At 43.2% G+C, this 24,782-nt stretch overlaps 1 protein-coding gene across 4 annotated transcripts in view; it reads left to right on the forward strand.

Moving 5' to 3' along the window:
* Positions 1-24,782, forward strand: part of Kiaa1210 (KIAA1210 ortholog) — a 78,709-nt gene that overhangs the window by 32,088 nt on the left and 21,839 nt on the right. For 2 of the 4 annotated variants that reach the window (XM_042269177.2, XM_042269176.2), the window contains exons 3-7: positions 64-217; positions 3,867-3,987; positions 4,284-4,409; positions 11,307-11,462; positions 21,884-22,057. In XM_042269177.2, coding sequence (XP_042125111.1) covers positions 64-217; positions 3,867-3,987; positions 4,284-4,409; positions 11,307-11,462; positions 21,884-22,057 — 731 coding nt within the window. The remainder of the gene's footprint in view (positions 1-63; positions 218-3,866; positions 3,988-4,283; positions 4,410-11,306; positions 11,463-21,883; positions 22,058-24,782) is intronic. The other 2 variants (XM_076562745.1, XM_042269178.2) reach the window with 1 other exon arrangement.

The raw sequence follows: 24,782 nt of genomic DNA on the forward strand, positions 1-24,782 counted from the left end.
TGTCTCTCCGCCACCTTCACTTCCTCTCCCGCACTCCGCCTCACATCCGTTTCTCACTTCCAGGAAAGAAGAAATCCAAGTTTAAAGCCTTGAGGAACTTTTTTGGCAAGAAGAAGAAGAAAGAGCCAGAAGGTGTCCCAGAAGGGAAAGAGCAAAAGCCGAGGTTTTCCAGCGGCAGTCTGAAGTCAGCGGCAGAAGTCGCAGCCGCGGAGCCCAAGTAAGCGGAGACGGGGAAAAGGGCCGGGGCTGGAGCTGCATCGAGAACAGGCCCGAGCGAGCAGGTAGCACAATCAGGCTTCGAGCGGACTGCTCATGAGGAGCTCGTGGCCCGTTTCATAAAGTCAGGACGGCCCATGTCAGGCAGAGTTTTGGTCTTTGGGCCTGGTTTGCTTACCTCATCCCTAGGCTGCAGATCTGGAAAATGGAATCTAGATCTCTAAGGAATAAAATCTCAGGAAAAGGTACATTTTATTTAGCATAGGTGAGCTTAAGCATAATATCTTTTGTTGCTTTAAAATACACAAACAAGCTAGCAAGTTCAATCCATCTTTCATTTCCCCTCGGGACACTGGGTGGTCACAGGTATTTGGGGAAGGCTGTTTCTCAGCCACTCACTCATGCCCATTCACACTTCTAGATGTGGTGTTCCAATTTAAACATCATCTTTCTCTTTCCTTGGGATATCCTGCCTGTGCCTGCAGCTGTCCCTAGACCAATCGGATCTCCCTCTATGGAAGACTTTGGTCAATTCTCATGGTGTTAAACTGCAGACATTTAGAGGTGCCACACAGAGTACACCATTGCCCCTAGCCATTCTCTGAGACCCTGCTGTGCTAAGATTCTCCCAATACTCCCCTCTCCTAAACACTTCCCATGACATTATGACATTAAAGTATCTATGGTTCTTTAATGAGTGTACCCACGATGAGGACTTTCAGATAGCTTTGCCAAGGGGAAGGGTGTTGGACAAAAGGGCTTATTTCATACCTTACAAGCAATGCCATTGCAGAACATTGTCTCAGAGTTCAAAGTAAGACTAGAAGAAGCCTGTCTACACAACAGAAGGGTAGGGGATGGAGAGACTATCTGGTTTACCCTGCATTGTTTCTGCAAATTGGTAGTGGCTATTTCTACAAAAAATGGTAGCTTCTCACTCCAAAATGGTCTGTTTATTCTGCTGTATTTGCCACTGTCTTAGAGTTTCTATTGCCGTGAAGAGACACTATGACCATGCCAACTCTTATAAAGGAAAACATTTAATTGGGGCTGGCTTACAGTTTCAGAGGTTTAGTCCATTATCATCATGGTGGGACATGGCCACTTGCAGGCAGACATGATGCCAGAGAAGGAGCTGAGAGTTAATGCATCTTGACCCACAGGCAACAGGAAGTGGTCTGATACTGTGCTTGGCTTGAGCATGTATGAGACCTCAAATCCACCTCCACAGTGACACACTTCCTTCAACAAGACTATACCTACTCCAACAAAGCCACACCTCCAAACAGTGCCACTCCCTATGAGCTTATGGAGATCAACCACATTCATACTACCACAGCCACACTAAGAAATGTTGAGAGAGACATAAGGGGGTTATTTTTGCAAGAAGCATAAATTAAATAAAGTATAACTGAAGAGCCTGAAGATCACTCCTGGCCTTTGTCCCTTGCTTAATGTGCTAGGACAAAAACCTTAGAGAACGCCACTCAAGTGTTTGGAAGAGAGATCAGGGTTTTCAGCCATGTAAACAATCAGTCAGCCATAAAACTTATAGCCAGTTGGGTGTGGTAGCACAAGTTGCAATGCCCGTACTCCGGAGGCAGAGGCAGGGCGATCTTTACGAGTTTGAGGCCAGGTTGATCTACATAGCAAGTTCCAGGCTATCCAAGGTTACATGGTAAGATCCTGTCTCATGCAACAAACAAATAAAAAAACGAACATTTTAACACAGTACAACTCTAAGATATACTGGTTTGATATTTCCACGTTGAAGCACAATAGTATGAAAATATTGTTTTTCCTATAATTGAGCCATTGTGTTTCCATAAAAGTGGAAAACACTGTAAGTACAAGAAAAGCACTGCAACTCTTATCATATACTAGTTTGGAATCTGAGCTGAGGTGTTTCAGTGTCCATTGGCCCTGTGTGACATGAGGAGTGTGAAGTGCATGTGTTGTGGGTTCAGAACCAAGGATGCAGCAAAAGCACACAACACAACATGAATGAACATTGCCAGAAACACCCCAGATTCATCACGCAGTTGATTCCGAATTAGTTTTCAATCATTGCACATTTCCAGTTATGTAAACCCAAATGGGATTGCAACTCACAGTTAAACAACAAAACAAAACAGGGCTTTACAGTCACCATTCCAGCATGGATAAAGGAGGGCATGATGAGGCTCTACCCCTAGTTGAGGATCTATTGGCAGTTGATGGCTACTAGAGAGTGTCAATTTTCTTAAGAGGGGTCGCCTTTGGTAGGTTTACACTGCCCCAATGGATGGCCCCACATGGGAAGCCCCAACTAGAGACAGTGAATTTAAAAAGGGGTGGAAGAGGAGAGTTGGAGGGGTAGGGGAGTGAATACTATTTGGTTATTGAGTGGTCTGCCCTGAAAATATATGCAAATAAGCAACAGTGAATGGACTCAGCAGGCTATGCTTATATATTTATTCATATATTTATGTATATATGTAACAGTAATTAAATAAAAAGGTCCTGAATTTGAGACGGAGGGAGAGGAGTATGGGAGGGGTTAGAGGGAAGAAGGGGGGTGGGCAAAATGACATAATTATGTTTATGTGACTTCACCCAGAAACTGATGGAAACACACGCAGAGACCCACAGCCAAACATTAGGCAGAGCTCAGGGAATCCTGCAGAAGAGGGGGAGGAAGGAATGTAGGATCCAGTGGGGTCAAGGGCACCTCAAGAAAACTCATAGAACCAACTAACCTGGAGTTATAGAGGCTCACAGAGACTGAACCGACAACCAGGGAGCTTGCATGGGACTGACCTAGGCCCTCTGCATATGTTACAGCTGTATTGCTTGGTCTTTGTGTGAGATTCCTAACAGTGAGAGCAGGGGCTGTCTCTCACTCTGTTGCCTGCTTTCAGGACCCATTACTCCTTCCAGATTGCCTCATCCTGCTTTAATAGAAGAGGAGATGCCCACTCTCACTGCGACTTGATATCCTACAGCTGGCTGCTAGCCATGGGAGGCCCCCCTTTTCTGAAGAGAATCAGAGGAGGAGGAGTGGGGGAAGGTGGAGGTGAAGGGGGAGGGACTGGGAGGAGAGGAGGGAGGAGAAACTTTGGTTGGGATGTAAAAAAAATGAAAAAAAAAAAGGAGAAAAATCTTCAGGAAATTCTGTCACCAAAGAGGCCACCTCCAGAGAAGGCTATCCAGCTTTTATTTTGTGTATGGATACTTAGGATTATTCCACATAAATATAATGCTGAGAGTTCTACATTTTGACTTGTAGGCAACAGGAAGTGAACACTGGGCATAGCTTGAGCAAAGGAGACCTCAAAGCCCACGCTTCCTCCAAGGCCATACCTACTCTAACAAGGCCACACCTCCTAATAGTGCCACTCCCTTTGGGGGCCACTTTGTTTGAAACCACCGTATGTATGTATATATGTATGTATGTATGTATGTATGTACTATGTGAATATACATTGCACATGTCCATACTTTTGATTTTGGGTTCTCACTCCACATCTCATAGACGGATTTCTGTTTCAGCACACATGCATCTCTGCCCTGCTTCCGAGCTGTCTCTGGTATCTATATCATGAACATACCTTGTCCTTTGCTTCTTAATCCCTTGGACTTCTTTGAAAAGACTTTTCCTTTCCATGTAGGCCTAAGAGCACCATGGGCGCCAAGGCCATATCCCACGATAGTGTCTTCTGTTTGGAGCCGGAAGCATCAGCAAGCAAAGCGCGCTCTTCTCCAGACTCCCAGAGAGGCAGATCACAGAAGGTAACAATGACTTGACCTCAGTCCAACTAGACACTATTCTATCTGACCCCTCCTCAAAGGAGGGACGAATTTGATCCCGATTATCAGCTCATTCTACTTCACAGCAGTATCTTAAACATGAAATAGTACAATATGTAAATAGGTGGGTAACTGTGCAGGGTGGCCGACACAGTGTTGACTGCTGTTGGTGTGCTTACTTGACACACTCTAAGGATGCCATCATTATGTTGATAGTGGAGAGTTCACGATTTCTGTGCTAGCATACCAATCCCCAAGCTTTTCTCTCTCTCCCACAGAGATCTCTTATCTCCAGATCTCTGACGAAAGTCGCAGGAACTGATGCCCTTGGAGCTTCGAGTGCATCTGTGAGCCACTATGAACCCAGAAGTGAACTCTGGGGCCCAGGTTTCAAGATTTCTGAGGTAACACCATGGAAACGTGTGGCGCATGGGCAGCTAAGCCAGAGAGACTGTCTTAGTCAGGGTTTCTACTGCTGTGAAGAGTCAGCATGACTATGGCAACTCTTAGAAAGGGAAACATTTAATTGGGGCTGGCTTACAGTGTCAGAGCTTTAGTCCATTATTGTCATGGAGGACAAACATGGCAGTGTGCAGGCAGACATGGTGCTGGAGAAGGAGCTGAGAGGTCTACATCTTGATCTGCAGGCAGCAGAAGGACAGACCGTGTGCCACACTGGTTATAGCTTGAACATATCAGACCACAAAGCCTGCCCCCATAGGGACACACTTCCTCCAAAAAGGCCACATATACTTCAACAAGGCCATACCTCCTAATACTGCTACTCCCTATGTGCCACATTCTACTCCCTGGCCCCCATACACTCGTGTCCCTGTCATAGTCCAACTCCAAAAGTCCCTGTAGTCTATTGCAGTATCAGCACTGTGTAAAAGTCAAACGTTCAAAGTCTCTGCTGAGACTCATGCAATCTATTAACTATAATCCCTTATAAAATCAAAATGAAAAAGCAGATCACATACTTCCAATGTATAATGGCACAGGGCATACAGTTTCAAAACACAGGCAATGAAACATAAATGAGTAAATACTGGACCAAAGCAAGACCAAAAACCAGGTGGACAAACTTCAAACTCTGCATCTCCATGTCTGATGTCCAAGTGCTCTTCAGATCTGCAACTCTTTTCAGCTCTGTTGACTACAACACACTTCTTTCCCTTGGACTGTTTCTACTCCCTGTTAGCAGTTCTGCTTGGCAGGTATCCCATAGCTCTGGCGTCTCCAAGATTTGGAGGTCTCCAAGGCAATCCAGGTTTCACCTTCATAGCTTCACACAATGGCCTCTCTAGGCCTCTATGCAGTGATACCCTGCCACACACTTGGCCTCAGCAGCTTTCTTTAGTTGTGGAGGGAGATTCCATAACCCCTTTCTTCTATTCTTGACTCTAAAGCCAGAACAATGTGGCTGAAGCTGCCAAGTTTTGCTACTTTGGGGCTGGAACATGGCACCATTGTTCAAATACATTTTCACCAGCTTTCTGTTTTTAATGGTTTCCTTCACAGCCTAAGCTTGGCTGTCCTGGAAGTAGTTCTGTAGACCAGACTGGCCTCAAACTCACAGAGATTTGCCTGCTTCTGCCTCCCAAGTGCTGGGATTAAAGGCGCATGCCACCACTGCCCAGCCCATAATTCTTTAATTTAGCCTCAGGCAGATTTTTTTTTGTACAAGGGCAGAAAACAGCCACATTCTTCACTAAAATATCATAAGAATGATCTCTAGGCAACATACTAATATTCTACTCCTCTGAACCTTCTTGAACCAGGCCCACACAGTTGAAATCACCCTCAGCACCACTGTCTTTCATGCTCCTACTAACATGGCCCATTAAAGCCCACTTAAAGCATTCAGGTACTTTTTAAATCCAAAGTCTCAAAGCTCACAATCCTCCAAACAAAAACATTGTCAGGCCTATCACAACAACACCCCAGTTCTTGGTACCAACTTCTGTCTTAGGGTTTCTATTGCTGTGAAGAGGCGCCATGATCATGACAATTCTTACAAGGAAAAACATTTTATTGGGGCTGGCTTACAGTTCAGAAGTCTAGTCCATTGTCAGCATGGCAGCATGCAGGCAAATAGGGCACTAGAGAGGGAATTGAGAGTTCAACATCTGGATTGACAGGCAGCAGGAGGAGAGATTGACACTGGGCCTGTCTTGAGCATCTGAAACCTCAAAGTCTATCCCCAAAGACATACTTCCTCCAATGAAGCCATACTTCCTCCAACAAGGCTATACCTATTCCAACAAGGCCACACCTCCTAATAGTGCTACTCCATATGAACCTTTGGGGGCCATTTTCATTCAAATCAGTATACAGACCTATGCTTGAATTCTTGCCTTGAAACTTAATTGCTGTGGCTGTAGAACCACAGCCTTCCTCTGAGACTTCCTTTCCTCATCTACATTGTACAGTATTAATAGCCTCCTCAAAAATTTGCTTATGGGGATTGAGTGAAGACTCTGAAAGGTTAAAGAAGTCATTCAAGGGACTAGAGAGATGTCTCAGTGGTTAAAAGCACTGAATGTTCTTCTGTCTGTACCCTGAAGCACTGCCCCTAGTAGGCAGAAGGTAACTGCTAGGTACCTGCCCAACACCCGGGGCATGGCGAGACAGGGCCCCCTTAAGACCTGGGATGAGATGTGCTCACTCTCTCTTGGCTACCTCGTGATCTTGGATGCTGGATGCTGGATGCTGGATGCTGGTGCTGCGTAGCAAGGTAGAGTTCTCCAGAGAACCACGTTGGACCGATCCCCCCCTGCCCTGGGGGGGTAGGTACCTAGCAGTTACCTGCTACCTACTAGGGGCGGTGCTTCAGGGCACAGACAACCACCCCTACACAGAGGACCCAAGTTTGATTTCCAGCACCCCATGATAGCTTGCAATTATCTGTAATTCCAGTTCCAGGGGATACAATACCTTCCTCTGGCCTCCATGGGCATCTGGCACAGGGTGCACATGCAGGCAAAATGCTCACATACATAAAATGAATGTAAATACAACTAATAAATATTTTTAAGAGAAATGATTCAGGACCACCCAGCTAGTACATTGTTGACTTAGAAATGTGTTCATGTGTGTTAACCTCAACCATGGGCTTCCTATACCCCACTTCCTAAGATTCTCTAATTCTTCATATCTGCCCAGATATGGCAGCTCTCTTATGGTCCCCACAAAATGTATCATTTACATAGGACAGCCCCTTACCTCCAGCTAATCCTAAACTTGTAAGATACATCCATTCTTCAGCCAGACACTTGTAGAACTCTGATCCAGGAGTGCTCTTCATGGAGCTGGTGTAAATGCCAGGGCATGAGTGTTTTAGCAGCTTGTCTCTCATTTACTGGTGGGTTTCTGCCTGAGCATCCCTGTGAACCTGGGGAAGCTGCACAAGGAGACCACCCCCCACTGGAAAGCTGTTTTGTTTTGTTTTCATTTGATTTTGTATTTGGCACAAAATCAGTTGAATTTATCTCGGACACATCTGTTTGAGGTTTCAGGTGACTGACTCTGGTTTATGAAGTGTGTGCAAATTCTGCTGGGTGCATTAATCTTGAAGGGTGGGGAAGACAGCACTGAGGTATTCAGAGGAGGGCATAGCTCTGTGGTGGCAGTCCCTGGTGCCACTGGACTGTTTGTTGCCTTCTTGCAGCACATTAGGGAAAGCATATTCTCCTGTACTTTCCAATACTCAGCCTGAAATAGCAACACCAGCTTTTCATACCCATAGTTACACCCTTTACCCCTTCATGGCCATCCCAAGAGTCACAGATTGTTTCTTATATTTGGAATGGAGCAGCCTAGTTCCTAGTCTCTGTACTCTTTCCCTCTTCTCTTAGTCCCCACAACAGAGAAACTTCTGTAGTAGAGTTTCGGACATTAACTGTACAGACATTCAGTCAAAAACAAGAGCTACTTTTTGAGAGGATTGCAAGGAAGTATTCTAGGGGCTTTATTTCTCATGATGAAGGGATGGGAAAAACCACAAGAGTTCAAAGGCAAGTTTTCTTAAACAACCAGTGTGGGCCTACGTCTCATACACTGATTGGGCATGCCCGATCCTTTAGGCCTCCTCCTGTGAAACATGCCCAGGGACAGCAGAGGGCGCTGCATTAGTTTTTTTTTTCCCCTAGTGCTGTGATTAAAGGCAATGATCAAAAGCAACTTGGGGAGGAAAGGGTTTATTTCATCTTACACTTCCAGGTGAACAATCCATCACTGAGGGAAGTCAGGACAGGAACTCAAGGCAGGAACACGGGGGCAGAAACATGGGGCCAGGAACTGAAGCAGAGGACACGGAGGAACATTGGTTACTGGCTAGCTCCTCATGGCTTGCTCAGCCTGCTTCCTTATACCACTCAGGACCACCTCTCCAGGGATGGCACCACCCACAATGGGCTGGGCCCTCCTCTATCAAGCAGTGATCAAGAAAATCCCCCAGAGAGTTGTCTACAGGCAATCTGATGAAGCATTTTCTCAATTGAGATTTCTCTTTCCAGATAACTCTGACTTGTGTCAAGTTGGTGGGGGAAGCTAACCAGGATAGGTGATGATATGTCATAAATGACCATTTTAACCACTGGGTAGAAAACTCCCTTCAAGTGCCAAGATGACAGCACTACATGAAGGTTAATTGATGGCAAGGGTCCCAGACGCCAGCCAAGGTGGCTGGCATTTTCCTGTAATATAAGCATTTATGGTGCTGAGGCAGGAGGACCTTCAGTTCAGTGAATTCCAGATTCCCCTGTTTTGAGGCCTTGTCTCAAAACACCAAACAAACATACATACACAAAACCAAATGAATCAAGGCTCCTTACATTCGGTGCTCCATAGATCCTGGTGGAAGTATAGAATTGTCCAGTGCCTGCATCCCTTGAAGAGTTTGGGTTCATTTTTAAATAAAAAAAATCTATATGTGTGTGGGGTGGGGGTATGTGCACATGAGTGCAGGTTCCCACAGAGGTCAGAGGTGTTGAGTTCCTCTGGAACTGGAGTTACAGGCTCTTGTGAGCTGCCTGATGTGGATCCTCTGCAAGAGTAGTACATGCTCCTAATCACTGAGCAATCCCTCCAGTCCCAGGGCAGGGTTCTTAGTGGATCATAAATGACCTTCATAGCATTTAAACATTGTGAGGGAGGGAATTCAGGTCTTCACTTGTGTCTGAAATGCTAAGATGAAGCCAATTTTATTCCTTTCCAGACCTTCACCTGATGTCCTCTCTGATGTCTTGGGAACATGTGTGCTTAGATGAGGCTTTCTTTATTTGATTACAGTTAAGATATGAGAGTGTATTATTAGCACCTTCCTACTGTAAAATTCATCATTTAAAAAAAGGCCTGTAAAAAGCACTTTTCTTGCCACTCTCAGGCCCAACTCTCATTCTTCAGGTCTTCGTAAGGAGCAATAGACCATTGGCTCTGATTGTTGCCTGCCTGCTTCCTAATCATGGCCTTCAGTATGGGACCTCCATCCCAGGCACTTACTACTCACGAGGAAACAAGAGTGCACAGTGGTTAAGGACACAAGCTATCAATTTGGCAAGCTATTTCAAATACTTGCCTTGCAACTGGTAGAATTCTGAGCAGTTACATCATCTCTCAAATCTCATTTTCTCCATATAGATAATGGAGATCATTACTAGTAAACATTTGTGAGAACAGTGCTGTTTAAATGAGCTACATCGGTGGAGATTTCTCTCTGCCTGGCATTTTATAATCCACTAGTGAAAGGTATCTGTCATTGTTTGTAATTATTATCATTAGACCTGGGCTTAGGGATGGTTGATTGTAGCAATAGTTGATTCAGGCTCAGTCCCTAAGTTCCCAATAGAGACTGGTAGCAATAAGGGAGCACTAGAAACCCTGGCCAGGAGTTATCCAGGAGTAAAATCTTGGCAAACTTCCACTGTGTCCATTTTTCTTTGGCTAGTGTCTGGAGGCTCTATGTCTTGAGCTATGCAGAACCTTAGACAGAAGCAAGCGATGTTAGCTCTAGAGAAGAAATAATCCACATTTCATGAATTATTGTAGGCCCAGTTCATAGGACTGGGCATGGCAAACTGTAGATGGTACAGTCTTGCTGAGCAGGAATTTCTAGATTTTTCTTCAACATTCCCAGAAAAATCAACCTTAATGATATGAAGACAAGAAATGAATACTGTCAAGATCTGGCCCAGACAATTCTTGGAGCAAAAAGACTAGAGATTGTAGTGTGGAAGTCAATCTCAGATCATAATCTCAAGATTTCGCTTTTGTAAGCACCAGGCTCCAAAGACATAGCCAAAATTCAAAGAAAGATAAAAATGAAACAAGATTTCTAGATAGAATCCAGAATGGGCTAAAACCAAGACTCTGGCTTTAATCAAATAAGAAATTAGGAGTTTCTGACTTTGTTTGGGGATTGGCAAAACTATGCAGAAACCCAGAGGCAAAAACCAAGACTGTTGGCCTTTGATTTCAGTAGGTATTAGACATGAAGGCAAGGAGGCAGGAGATTACTTCCTGAGCCTATTTTTCAGTTGTTATTTTATGTACACACATATGTAAAGGTGTACATACATACATACAGGCACATTCATGTGTGTGTATGTATGTGTGTGTTTGTGTGTGTGTGTGTGTGTGTGTGTGTATTCCCTGATGAATTAGCATTCAAATATATGAGTCTGTGGGGGCCATTCTTATTCAAACTACCACACAGCACTTTCAGCTTAGACATTGATCTATGGAGGCATCATGGGCATTGTACACACACACACACACACACACACACACACACACACACACACACACTCAACGTGTGTGTGTGCACACATTCAAGGCACATCTGTAGAAGTCAGAGGACAAACTCACAACTTCAGGTGTTTATTCTTACCTTTCAACCTCCTTTGTTTCAGCAGCCAGGGTCTCTTGGCTGTTTTTCTGTTGTATCCATCAGGCTATCTGGCCTGCACCTTTCCAGAGACTCTCCTGTCTCTGACTCCCATCTTGCCATCGAGCCAGTGGCATTACAGATGCTACTCACCCTAATTTTACATGAGTTCTAGGGATCTGAACTCAGATCCTCATCTTTGCATGGTAGGCACTTTTGCCTCCAGAGCCATCTCCCAGACCTTATTAGCATTTTTTCATTTTACATAATGCTAGATTTCATTACGACTTTTTAATATATGTCAGTTTTTTCTTTTTTTGGCTCGTCAGTCTTTCACCAGTTAAGGAACAAAAGAACACCAGTAGCCTGGGAGAAACACCCAAGTTTGAACCTCTTCCATTCTCCCTCTTAACAGATCCCACCTCTGCGCTTACGGAAACTTAGTGTCAGCCCGAGTACTGTCCGATCCCCGAAAGTCTCTAGGGACTTCAGCATAGCCTTTTCTGGTGACAAGACACCCAAGAGCTGCAAAAAGAAGATTTCATCACACCATTCACCACCACCAAGAAAGGTGACTATTAGTTCTACTCTCAGGGACTGGTTCAGGGATGGCTGCCCATCAAAGACATCATTTCTTGTTCTATTTTCTCTTGCCAAGCCCAGCTCCAGGGACAGACCAGAGTGGTACTTTGTTTGGAAAAGAAATTGCCACTCTTGGCTTTTGCATAATGGTCTACTTTTTTCATTTAGTTTTACAAACCAGATAATCACCAGTTTAACTCATAAACAACGAAAGACATGGTTTCTGAAATACACAATAGTTTGTGATACGTTCAGTTATTTTATGAAAACTAAAATAGAGCTTTTTTTAACAAAAGCAAACACTGTACACTTTTATTTTATTAAGAAGTCTTTTATTCATTTTGCATACTAACCACAAAAAAGTCAGAGGTTAGGTAATATAATATTATTTCCCAACTGTCTACTGCAATAAAAGGCAGTCGCCACACGAGTGGGAGTGTGTGTATGTGGTTTGTATGTCTAGATCTGCCAACCAAATAGAATCCATTAACAATTGGCAAATTAGTAGATTGTACTCATATTGACAGCTCCATTCTCAAATTAATTTGTGTTTATCTTAATTGGTGGTTGTGAACTTACATGGATTTAGAATTTGGAGCCATTAGTACTGGGAACTAAAAGTAAACAGAAACACAATTTATACCAAAAATAACTGTTGGAACAAAACTATTTTGTTGTTAAAATTCTGTAAAGGCATCTGGGGTTATAGCCCAGTGACATTGTACTTGGTTAGCATTTGCAAGGCCCCAACTTAAAAAACAGTTTGCATGAAGAAAAGCAGCCTTTGGTTAGAGCAAAGTTAAAGCACAGACTGATAGTAAGGGGATGGGAATCATTCATTTATGGAATTGGGTTATGACTATTTTCTGCAGAGCACCACTAAAGCAGATGGATTGGAATAGGCAGTCTGAGTTGGTGGGAAGATTGAATTAGATACCATTTTTTATTGTGGGAAAATGTGGTTAACATAAAATTAATCATGAAAACTATTTTTAGAGTACAGTTCAGTGGGATTACATATACCCATCATCACTATCTAGGTCCAGAGCTTGTTTGATTCTCCTAAACGGAAACCCAGTACCTGTGAAGCAGTGACTCCTCTTTTCTATCTTCTGTCAACCACTGACAACACTAATTCAGTTTCTCTGTCTATTTTCCTATTTGATATAAATGGAATGAATAATATGAGGACTTTATAGATAGCTTCTTTCATTTAGCATATTGGTTTTGAAGTTCACCCATGTTGCAGCATGTATCAGAGCCTCATTCCTGTTCATAGCTGAGTAACTGTCCTTTGTAGGTATCACACTCTGTTTAGTCATTCATCCTTTGATGGATATTTGTGCCTAAAAAACAGAACAGCCTCTCAGATCGAACTGAGTTGAGTCAGGTTAATATAAGGCAGAAGTTGAGTCTTTGGGATTACAGTGTAATTGCTCATCATCCCCAGACATTAGTGTCTGTGCTCTTTCTGCCATGATTCCAGATTTATTACTTTACTACGGTGAATCCAGGGGGCACTCAGTTGACACACACAGTTCTAAGGAAGCGACTTTTATTGGCATCCCGTAGACAAACTGGCCTGGGTAGATGATTCTTTAAACAGATGGTGGCTCAGTTTACCCATTCTGGCCCCTAACTCTTATCCCCAAATGCTTCCCCACAAACCCAGTTCCCATTGTCTTCTCACCGAACAACAAGAAGGAAACTAAGCAGAGTAGAAAACACCAGATAGGTCAGAGTAAACAATGACTACATCTCTACGTTTTGGGAGCAATTTGCAGGTTTTTTCTTCTCTCAGCTGCTTCCCTCTACTGGCAGAAGGGGGAAATGCATGCCATCAATGACTGCCCTAGGTGCTCAGGCTTGCTTTCTCCGAGTCCCCTGGGTTGGAATTGGGAGGCTTACTTAAGCAGTTGCCACCACAGTCTCTTTCTTCCACAAGTCCTTAGGTGGAGAGTGGGATTCCTGGTATGTTTCAGTTTCAGTCTGAAAAGTACGTGGCTTTCTCCTAGATAACTCTCCCTCCTGCTGATTTAGACCTCTAATCTAGTACAGGGGCTCCACTTCTTTACATTAGGCAAGAAAGGCAGAGAGCATGAGCAGTTATCTCTGCACATCACATATGACATGTGACTCTGTGTCTGATCTCAGTGTTTGTCATGCAGAGGAATCCAAATATCCCCTAGTAGATAGTTGAACTGAGCAGGGTGTAATTCCCCTCATACTTTAACCAGGGGGTCTCCTTGCCTAATGCTTCCCAGCACCCCATCATCCTCATAACTTTGGTCATCTTTAGCCACAAGGCAGTGATGGAACTCTTTTTTCAGTATTGTGTTTAAGAGGAAAAAATAATTGTATGGGAAAGAAGTCACACACACAGGACCAAGTAAATCTTCTCCCTTGTGAACAGGGTGGCCCAGGTTAAAGTCACAGCTGATTAAATACCCCACCTTAGTGGGGTTAGGTTCTTTACAGTTCTTCCATTATGTTGGCTAATGGAGTTCATTTAGGTCGCCGCACAGCTGCTTCTTTCAATGACGATTCTTGTGTTAGTTTTGGTGGCTTTCCTCATAATTAATTCACTCTTCATGTTTATAAGTAAGTCTCTGAAACTCAGAGCATCCTTTGTTAAATTCATGTGATAAATCAGAGGGGAGTGGAATAACACCTTCCAGTTATCATGTGGAAATTGGCGGTGTACAGAGCACTTGGTTTTCTCTCTAAGATTTTAAGATAGAAAAGGAAAGATACTAGCTGTCCATTTTAGGTGAAACAAGTGACTCAGAGAGGTGAAAGAATTTGGACAAGGCCACAGAGCTGATCAGAGATAAAGCTGAAACTTGAACCTGGGATCCCTACCCATGGTCCATAGCACTTTTCACTGAGCTATGTGACTTTTAGCAGCCCTACAAATTCTAACCGTCGATCAATGCGTGACAGTTGCAATGGCATTGTTTATTATTAGCTAATACAACGGGGAAGCTGACACCTACCTCACCACCACCATATTAAATGTGGGCTACCCTATAGGAGGTGTTTCCTGGGGGAAAGGCCTTGTGTTAAACACTTCTCATGTGTCATCTTAGTTGATCTTTGCCAACAGCACAGCAACGTCTCTATTATTGACTGAGACTTAAAGAGGTTAAGAAACTTGAGTCAGGAAATGGTATGGCCAGAACCTCAAATTAAGTGCTATTTAATTTCACACAGGAGGAAACCCAGGGCCTCATGTTCCCGGAGCACATGCTTTACCCTGTGTGCACTCAGCCGCCATGCGGCATGTTCTGATTTTTAAGTGATTAAATGAAAAAGAAATTGAAGTGATTGTGCTAGGCTACATCTGCACTTCCACCTCCTAGAATGTTGAAGTTGGAAAGGGCTGGCCTCAGCACTTTTTATGTACCAAGGATTTGAGCGAATCGGTAGCTGAGTGGGCACTATCAGGAATGGGGACATAGACTTCTTTAGCACATCCAGGGAAGACACAGCAACAACAAAAACCTACCGGTAATAAGAACTCTTACAACCTGTGCCAGCATCTCTTAGCACAAACACCTTTTACTGGGAACAGTTTTTCCACCAAGATCTGTGATTCCTCTGGAGACATTACTAAGGCAGTGTACTTTACAGCCTCGGCTCACACAGACCCAGGCTCCACAGCATCTCAGTGTCAGACCCTCCTGGACAGCTACAGAATATATTTGCCAACCTTCCCCAAAATATTTGATGAAACCTGGACCTAATAGTCCCTAGGTTTCCGATTTTTAAAGGTTGGCTCTCACCATATAGCTAGCCTAGGCTGGCCATGCACTCCAAAACCTGCTGCAGCCTCTCAATTGCTGGGCTTCCAGACTGTGCCAAAGCACATGACTACTATTCTTACTTAACACAAGAGAAGACTTTTCTCTGTCCTGATAAGCCAACCCATACTGTTCTCTATCTGTTAATCCCAAAGATGGAAGAGAAAGACCATCGACTCCAATCACCATGGCCAAATTAGTTAAAGCAAGTTTTTGTATTCATGTACATGGTCTGCTTTCCCATAAGGCAAGGTGCAAGAGGTCAGCATTGGATGTGAGGAAGACAAGGCTTTTTTTTTTTATAGCTGAGGGGTAGGGGTTACAGGAGTAGAATATAAGCATAACAAGTTAGTCCTAACAACCACCTGAAACAAAGACATGATTGCAAGATGGTATAACAAGGTAGTCATAACAACAGGTGATCATATGACCTTTGGAAACAAAGGCAGGTTGCAAGATGTTTTTGAAACAAAGACATGATTGCCATTCCTGGAACAGACAGTACAGAACCATTTGTAGTTAAGGTTACAGGTGGGGCATAATCCAACCCTTGAGAAACCGAGGTTTAATTATAAACAGGAATGAACCCAGTGTGTCTTTACTGTAAAATGGCGTTTTTTTAAAAAATTTTATTTTACAATACCATTCAGTTCTACATATCAGCCACAGGTTCCCCTATTCTCCCCCCTCCCACCCCTTCCCCTTACCCACAGCCTACCCCCCATTCCCACCTCCTCCAGGGCAAATCCTCCCCCGAGGACTGCGATCAACCTGGTAGACTCAGTCCAGGCAGGTCCAGTCCCTTCCTCCCAGATTGAGCCAAGTGTCCCTGCATAAGCTCCAGGTTTCAAACAGCCAATTCATGCAATGAGCACAGGACTTGGTTCCACTGCCTGGATGTCTCCCAAACAGATCAAGCCAATCAACTGTCTCACCTATTCAGAGGGCCTGAACCAGCTGGGAGCCCCTCAGCCTTTGGTTCATAGTTCATGTGTTTCCATTCATTTGGCTATTTTTTTTCCAATAATCGAGTAAAGCCAAAATTTATTATAAGCCACAGTCGTCCTAGGGACCTCCATGCTATATATATATATAGCCTCCATGGTTCTATGGGTTGTGGTCTGATTGTTCTTTATTTTATACCTAGAATCCACTTATGAGTGAGTACATACCATGACTATCTTTCTGGGTTTGGGTTAGCTCACTCAGGATGATTTTTTCTAGTTCCATCCATTTGTCTGCAAATTTCATGCTTTCATTGTTTTTCTCTGCTGAGTAGTATTCCATTGTGTATATGTACCACATTTTTTTCATCCATTCTTCCGTTGATGGGCATCTGGGTTGTTTCCAGGTTCTGGCTATTACAAATAGTGCTGCTATGAACATAGCTGAGCATGTATCTTTATGGTATGTATCAGCATTCTTTGGGTATATGCCCAAGAGTGGGATGGCTGGGTCTTAAGGTAGTTCGATTCCTAATTTTCTGAGAAACCGCCATACTGATTTCCACAGTGGTTGTACAAGTTGTAAAATGGCTTTTAAGCCTACTATGGAGGCAGGCTGGTTCTTCATATCCCTTCACCAGTATCTTATCAACTACAAAGAAAGAGAGGGGAACCTAACACAGAGAGAAAAAGATGCAATCATTAAAAGGATGACCTAAGGGTGCATTTTTGACTGAGCTGCTTCCTGCTAGGTCTAAATACTTGATAGGAGGGAAAATAGAACTGAAATGTGTTTTAATTTTTCAAAGCACCTCCATTAACCTAGCTAATAGTAAGAGTGTCTAGTCCAATCCCTACCAACCAGTACTGAGAGATCCCCTTGCTTTGCCCAAATCCCCAATCAGCTTTCTTTCCCAGGAAGGATGATCATATATTCAATCCTCTCTTACACACAGAAGAGGGGGAAACACCTCCATCTTCCGTAACACTGTGCACATGGGTACAGATAGTGTGAGCTTGTCTGAGTTCAGATGGAGGAGCTGGGAAAAGAGAACTAGAGAAAGGAGTCCCTTTCCCTTTCCTCGCTTTTCCTTTCAGAGTCCTGCTAGAAGGGCATTTGATTTAGTGTTCCTAGGTAACTCATACTATCTTAGGATTGACTCCCTTGGTATGTGTTCTAGGGAGATACCAAACAATATGGCTGAGAGAAGAGATGAGGCATAAGAAGGAACCAGAAGAAATCCATAGATTCCTCTAAGACAATTAATGGGATTATTTATGAACTCCATATGCTTTCATTTGAAAATGTGCTAGATCAGTTGTCAGTTCTTATTCTCTACTCTGGCCCTAAAATACCTAAAATAACAATCTGAAAGTCTGCCAAGCCATTCCCAGGCTCTTCTAATATTTTTATGCTCCAGCTTTGAATACTAGGGATTGAGCTCAGGGTCTTTCACATGCTGAACACATGCTCTACCACTGAGCCACACCTCCAGTTACTGTCAGGTCTCACTTCTGGATGATTTTAATATGGGGGTCCCTGAATCCTATGTTAAGAAATACTGTTCAGAGCTCTAGAGTATATACAGTTTGTTTATCCCAATGGCGGATTATAGGAAATATGTAAATCCAAAGATACTCCATTTCCACACAACTTACTGTGAGCCGACAAAAGAGCCTCTGGGGGCTAGTTTGAACCGTATGTCTGAGTGCAAAGCCTCATAGGTGATTTTTCTGTGTAGTTTTTAGTTCAGATTGGAGGATAGATGTAGGTCAGTGCTTGATCAATGAGAGTTGAACTGGTACAAGAAGACTAGCAGTTGAGGTTAAGTTTGATGGCTTCTTGGCTGTGATTGTGATGGGAATGAATTAACTCCCTCTTCTACACACCCAACCTGGAAATTGACAGGTTCTTGTTTAGACTGATCTTTCTGTGACACTGTAGAATAGTCACTGGAGCAAAAAATGCTATTATGTAGTGTTCATACTTGCAAGGTTTGGGAGGTCAATCAAATTAAAATTGCTCTGTATTTTTTTGCCATTTTGACATCGTATGTTGGCTTTTATACAAAGCAAGTTGCATGGTATCCTTTTAGGGTTTCCACATCTAGATCTCTTTCGTTTAACTGGAAATAGTGAGGTCTTAGATACAATGACTAAAATGACACAGGAAACACAGGAGCTTGCTTGGCCAACATTTAGACCAGCAAATCTGGTAGAAGCTTTTAATGCAATTAATTCAACTATACACACACACACACACACACACACACACACACACACACACACACACACACAAAGTGTATATAAAGAGTATACTCAGTCTAAAGAGGCAAAGCAAGGAAAGGGTAGGCACATTCAGTTGGCACATTTCTGGTCTTGTAATCACAAGGACTTGAGTTTGACCCTCAGAATTCACTTTAAAAAAAGACAAAAGAAAATGCCAGGTATGGTGGCATTTACTTATAATCTTAGCACTGAAGAGGTGGAGACAGGTAGATCCCTGAAGCTTGCCAGCTACCCAAAATAGCCTACATCGTGAGTTCTAGGCCAATGAGAGACCCTTTCTCAAAGGGAAAAGGCAGCTAGCACCTGAGCAGCAACATCTGAACTTGTCCTCCGGCCTCTGTGTGCAGGCTTGTGCGCACAGATGCACAGAACAAACAGACAAACTGAAAACATGAAATTTCTTCTTTATGGAGCTCAAACTGTAGTGGAAAATATGGACAATGGAAAGAGACTATGAAAGAAAACATACATAAGACAGTGATGAAAGTGTTAGGGGGAAAACGGTGCAAGAAAGAGGTGGAGCTGGGGAGATGGTTCAGCGGGTAAAGTGCTTGCTGTACAAGAATGAGAGCCTGAACTCAGAGCCTATGGAAAAACCAGGTGTGGCAGCACGTAGATCTGGACCCTCAGAGCCAGGGGGAGGGGGCAAAGACAGATGGATCCCAGGGCCTCACCAGCCAGTCTAGCCAAAATGGCAAGTTCTAAGTTCATTGAGAGACCTTGTCTCAAGAAATAAGGTGGAGTGTAGTTGTTTTTGTTTTTTTTTTTCTCGTTGGGGGCCTGCCACCCAGCTCTCAAATAAACACACGGAGACTTATTCCTACTTATGAATGCCTGGCCTTAGCTTGGCTTGTTTCTTGCCAACTTTTCTTAACTGTAAATTATCCCCATTTACCTTTTGCCTCTGGGATTTTATCTTTTTCTTAGTTCTGTATTTCTTACTTTCATTCTTACTCCATGACTGGCTGTGTAGCTGGGCGGCTGGCCCCTTATGTCCTCTTCCTTCTCTGGTTACTTCTTTTCCTCCCACATTTCTCCTATTTATTCTCTCTGCCTGCCAGCCCCACCTATCCTTTCTCTTGCCTTGCTATTGGCTGTTCAGCTCTTTATTAGACCAATTAGATGTTTTAGATAGGCATAGTAACACAGCTTCACAGAGTTAAACAAATGCAAGATAAAATAATGCCACACATCTTTGCATCATTAAACAAATGTTACACAGTATAAACAAATGTAACACATTTTAAAATAATATTCCACGAGCCAGGGTGGTGGTGGCGCATGCCTTTAATCCCAGCACTTGGGAGGCAGAGGCAGGAGGATCTCTGTGAGTTCAAGGCCAGCCTGAGCTACAGAGCGAGTTCCAGGACAGGCTCCAAAGCTACACAGAGAAACCCTGTCTTGAAAAACAAAAACAAAAGCAAAAACAAAACAAACAACTAATATTCCACAACAGTGGAGAGTGATAGAGGAAGACATCTGATATGTTGACCTCTGGCCTTCATGGGTGCACAAATGGGCAAGGTCACCTGCATACACATGCACAGCACACGGTACACACACACACACACACACACACACACACACACACACACACACACATACACACCAATGATAAGTAGTTTGGCTTTGGAAGGCTTCCATGAGAAGACAGATTCTGAGCAGAGACCACATGTAAGTGAGGGAGCTTACATACATGGACATGCCTATCAGTACAAAAGCCACACGTAAGTGAGGGAGCTTACATACATGGACATGCCTATCAGTACAAAAGCCTCTGAAGAGCATGTTTAGACTGCAGAGCAGCAAATCAACAGTGTTCTGGATCAGCAAATGGTAGAAAGTTTAGGACAGAGAAACAAGAAAGAGACACAGTCATGTGAGGTTAACTGGGGCATAGATCTTACCATATACTCCTAAGAGGCCAGAACCATAAGATGATCTTTACGAAGCTCAGAACAATAAAACAAGGGATGTCATTCCATGTGTTGAGCAGTCAATTAGTAATTGTAAGTGATGACACAAGCCGAATAAATTATCCTGGGAAGAGGTGTTTATAAATTAATGGATGACAGTTGCATAAAGAAGTTAAGAAAAGCCGGGCGGTGATGGCACACACCTTTAATCCCAGCACTTGGCAGGCAGAGGCAGGCAGATCTCAGAATTTGAGGCCAGCCTGGTCTACAGAGTGAGTTCCAGGACAGCCGGGGCTACACAAAAATCCATGTGTCGACAAACAAACAAACAACAACAACAACAACAAAAAGTTAAGAAAAGCTTGGGGCCTCTGGCTAGTGCTGTATGGTTGACCCCTACAAAACAGCTGCAGTATCCCTTTAGATTAGAGGTGAAACCGGCAAGGTGATCTCTGTTAATCAGTACCCCAACCCATTAGCACTGCTTAGTTCCCTACACTGAAATTGCAGACCATAAAAGGATCATATTTAGGGCCACGATAAGCAGCTGAGGTTATCCCTGTATCAGCATACAGTGTTCATAGGTAATGTGGGGCCATGTGAACTCTTCCTCTTGCCAAGGGGTCTCTGACACCATGCAACACTACTTTAAAAAGGACTTAGTGGCGTCATGTGTCCAGGAGTGGGATGACACATCACCTGCTATCAATGTGACTTCTTTGCAGGTACTTAGGAGTAGGTGAGCTCTGGTATGTCTCTTGCGGGTGGAGCAAATGTTGTGCCCATAATCCCCCAGGGGACTATTTCAAAGTTCCCACCAAGGAATGGAACCAGGTATCCCAGAACCAAGTAGTTTGGGGAGATGGAGCCAACCATAGTGAGGACTAGGTTACAGTATCTGTCTATTCTTCATTTGGGGTGGAAAAAGTCAGTTCCCAGAGTCTTCCTATCAGCTTTGGACCCATGAACAGTAGATATAAAGTAGGCTCTCTATGAAAACACAGCTTGCACATAGGCCTTCTTTCAACTGGATTTTCTCTCTGCACTTAAATCTCCAATACATCAGCCCTGAAGCCCCATAGACTTTCATTCATATAAGGATTCACCTCGCTCCCTAGCCAGATGTCTTCTTGTCACTAATAAGTAAAGATGGGACACAAGAACAAACAAACATTCCACCTTGTAAACTCCACTACATGCTTGTGTTCTAATTGTGAGGGCAACAGGACACCCCTGGTTGCTTCCTGAGTGAGGGGGCACCCCAAATTTCTTCATATTTCTTGCTTTCCTTTACAAAGGAACCAAAGTGTGGCATTTATACAGAAAGGGGAAAGAAAGAGAGCAGTCATCCATGAAAGGTTTTCTTAGGCATTCCTTAGCAAGGGAGAAGCATTTTCGGCTTCAAGGGCAGTGGCAGCATCTGCATAGATTGATTCATGTATTTTTTCCACACTACAGAGCATCTCGGAAATGTCCTCAGATCTAGCACAATCCTCTCAAAGCAGCACGCAGCAGCTCTTGGGGTTCAGTGCCCCAGCCACTTCACAAGGCTGTTTGGATTCTTCAGCTGCTAAATACAAGATAACTTTAAGCCCCCGGAAACTGAAGAGGAAGAAGACGATTTCCTTGTCTGTAAGTCTCTCAAGAGATTCTGCATCAAACTGTGAGAAAAGACGAATTCTGGCCTGTGCCCACTGCTGTTAGGAAACTGTATGTGTAGAGATGTGTCTGCCCTTCAGACACTGGGCCATGGCATTGTTATCTACAAAGTTTATGCTTCAGAACCATGCAACTGAATTTTTTTTTTTAAAAAGATGCCCAAAATATCTCATCATGCTTTAAGTTTGTGGTTTTGTGTTGGGCCACATTCAGAGATGTCCCTGGTCAAGTGTGGCCATGTGCTGCCTGAGGGCTACAGGCTGGACACAGCTGATGGGTGACGCAGTAGGAATAGTAATGTTTATACCACATTGTCTTGACCTTGATGCATGTAGTGGGTGAGAAAGACTGTGTTGGTTGCATGAAATGTCCTGTCTATTTGACACTTCTATAAAAGGGAAAACAGAAGCAGAGTTAACCCTGTACAACCTACTTTTTGGTTTAGTGCCTGGAAATCCCCTCAGTCCTCTCTGCAGAGGGTATACAAGCCTAGTCTGGATGAAGACTCACTTATGTATTTATTTATTGATCATATGAGACCCATAAACTGCTGTGTTGCTCCACTCATTTTGAGACCAGGCTTTCAGCAACTCCAATCATTCAGAATTCAGGTGATAACTGTTCCAAAGACCTCCACATGTTGCCACAGAGTTCTGTATGAGTTACTAGCAAGCAGAGCTATATTTAGGCAAAGCTAGGAAGTTAGAATCATGGCAGTGGGGTTTGGAGAGATGGCTCAACGGTTGATAGCTCATATGCTCTCAGTACCCATGTCAGGTGACTTACAGTTACCTGTAACTTCAGCTTCAGTAATCCAACGTCCTCTTCTGGACTCTTTAGGTACCTGCAGCTACACATGCACAGACCCACACAAAGGCACATAATTAAAATAAAAACATATTTTAAAAATATTTTCTTAAATATCACCTGTGTTCAAGGCTATTCCTCACTTTCTCTTCTATCAGGTTCAGTGTATCTGGTTTTATATTGAGGTCTTTGATCCACTTGGACTTTTTTGTTCAGGGTGATAAATATGGATCTATTTCCATTCTTTTACATGTGGACATCCAGTTTGACCAGCTTTCTTTTTTTCCATTGTGTAATTTTGCTTCTTTGTTGAAAATCATGTGTTCATAGGTGTATTGGAGAAATTATTTTGGCCACTCCACGTAGTTAAAAGGATATTTATTAAATGGCGTAACTCACAAATTAAGTAATGGGTAGGTCGCAGGGTCTGGGGAAGGTGTATTGCAATCCAGCGGTGTTCTCCAGAGCTCTGCACAGTCAATCTGCACCGGTCAGCGTTCCGGCACCGCGAGAGCGCCCAGAGCAAGCGCTGGCCCATCCAGCTCTCGGGTCCCCAGGCGCCTCCCCTCGCCCCGCCTCGTAGGTGTGACAGTTGCCAGAGTCTCAATGGGGGTTGGAACTTCCAGAACCAAGCTGGAATGGCTACCCACTACATCTCCCCCTTTTTGTCTAAATAAGAAGGTTCTAAACTAATACAAGACTATATACAAAGGAATGGTTATCAAATATTGTCCAGAAATAATGAGAGATAATGACCTAGATAAGATGTAACTACAACCAATGCAAACAATATCAAGCAAGAAACACATACTAAAATCCAGAGAAGTATAGAGCATAGGTAAACAGCATGTTATAAAGATCATTCAAAGGTGTCCTATCCTAAAGAACCTGAACCTAATACTTAATATGTTCTATCTAAGATATTATATATACTAAGTTGTAACTATAACTGCTAGTCTTCAATCCCATCAAAGACCTGAGAAGGAACATAATGGTCCCTGAGAAATGGTAGATGGATGCAAGTAACTTTCGGGAATCTTGCAAGAGTAGACCAAGACAGCTGGCAGCCTGGACAGTCACCTAATGTTTCTCACCATTGTTGGTGCATTCAAATTGGCTACAGGCCTAGAGTATCTGACAGACCATTTTCAGAAGCAGGATTTCTGAAAGACCATCTTACCCTGTCTTGGCAGAGTACAGTGGTCGCTTTCCTTGTGTCCCGCTTGTCCAGAAAGGAGAGCATTGCATTTGTACTGTCAGCCATCAAGGTAAGGGCAGTTCTTTGCCCAGTAGGCCATTTTGTGCCAAAAGACAAACTTCCAAATGGAAATGTCTTAGAAGCCCAACATTCTCTCAGGATCAATTGGTGCAGCCAGGAGCAATTGTGTCTCACGTCAACAGAATTCTAAGTTATTTAAATGCCATATTCTCCAGGTCTATGAAGTGTTTGAAGATTACCTGCCCATCTGACCTATGTATCTGTAAATCTGGATAACCTAACTAACGTAACTATAGAGATGACAGGCATAGGCGACTATAAATCTATAAATCTTATCTATCGAAATAACCTAAGGACTAAGGCTTCACATAAATAAGGTAAACAGTCTATAAGCAAATGTATGGTGAAGAACGATGACTTCAAAATTGTGACAATACACAAGATATTTATAACAGAGGTAGGAATATATAGTGCGATATGCAATATGACAATAATATTAAATATATATCAATATACCGAATATCCTAAACAGAAGTAGAGCATATATATATAAAGTATGACAGATATAAATTTACATTTGTATCAATATAAATATGTTTCAAATGAGAGTAGAAATATATGTACATTATAACAAATATAGTTATGTATTTGTATCAATATACAAATTATCTT

Source organism: Peromyscus maniculatus, chromosome X, assembly GCF_049852395.1.
Source record: "Peromyscus maniculatus bairdii isolate BWxNUB_F1_BW_parent chromosome X, HU_Pman_BW_mat_3.1, whole genome shotgun sequence".
Classification (NCBI taxonomy): Eukaryota; Metazoa; Chordata; class Mammalia; order Rodentia; family Cricetidae; genus Peromyscus; species Peromyscus maniculatus.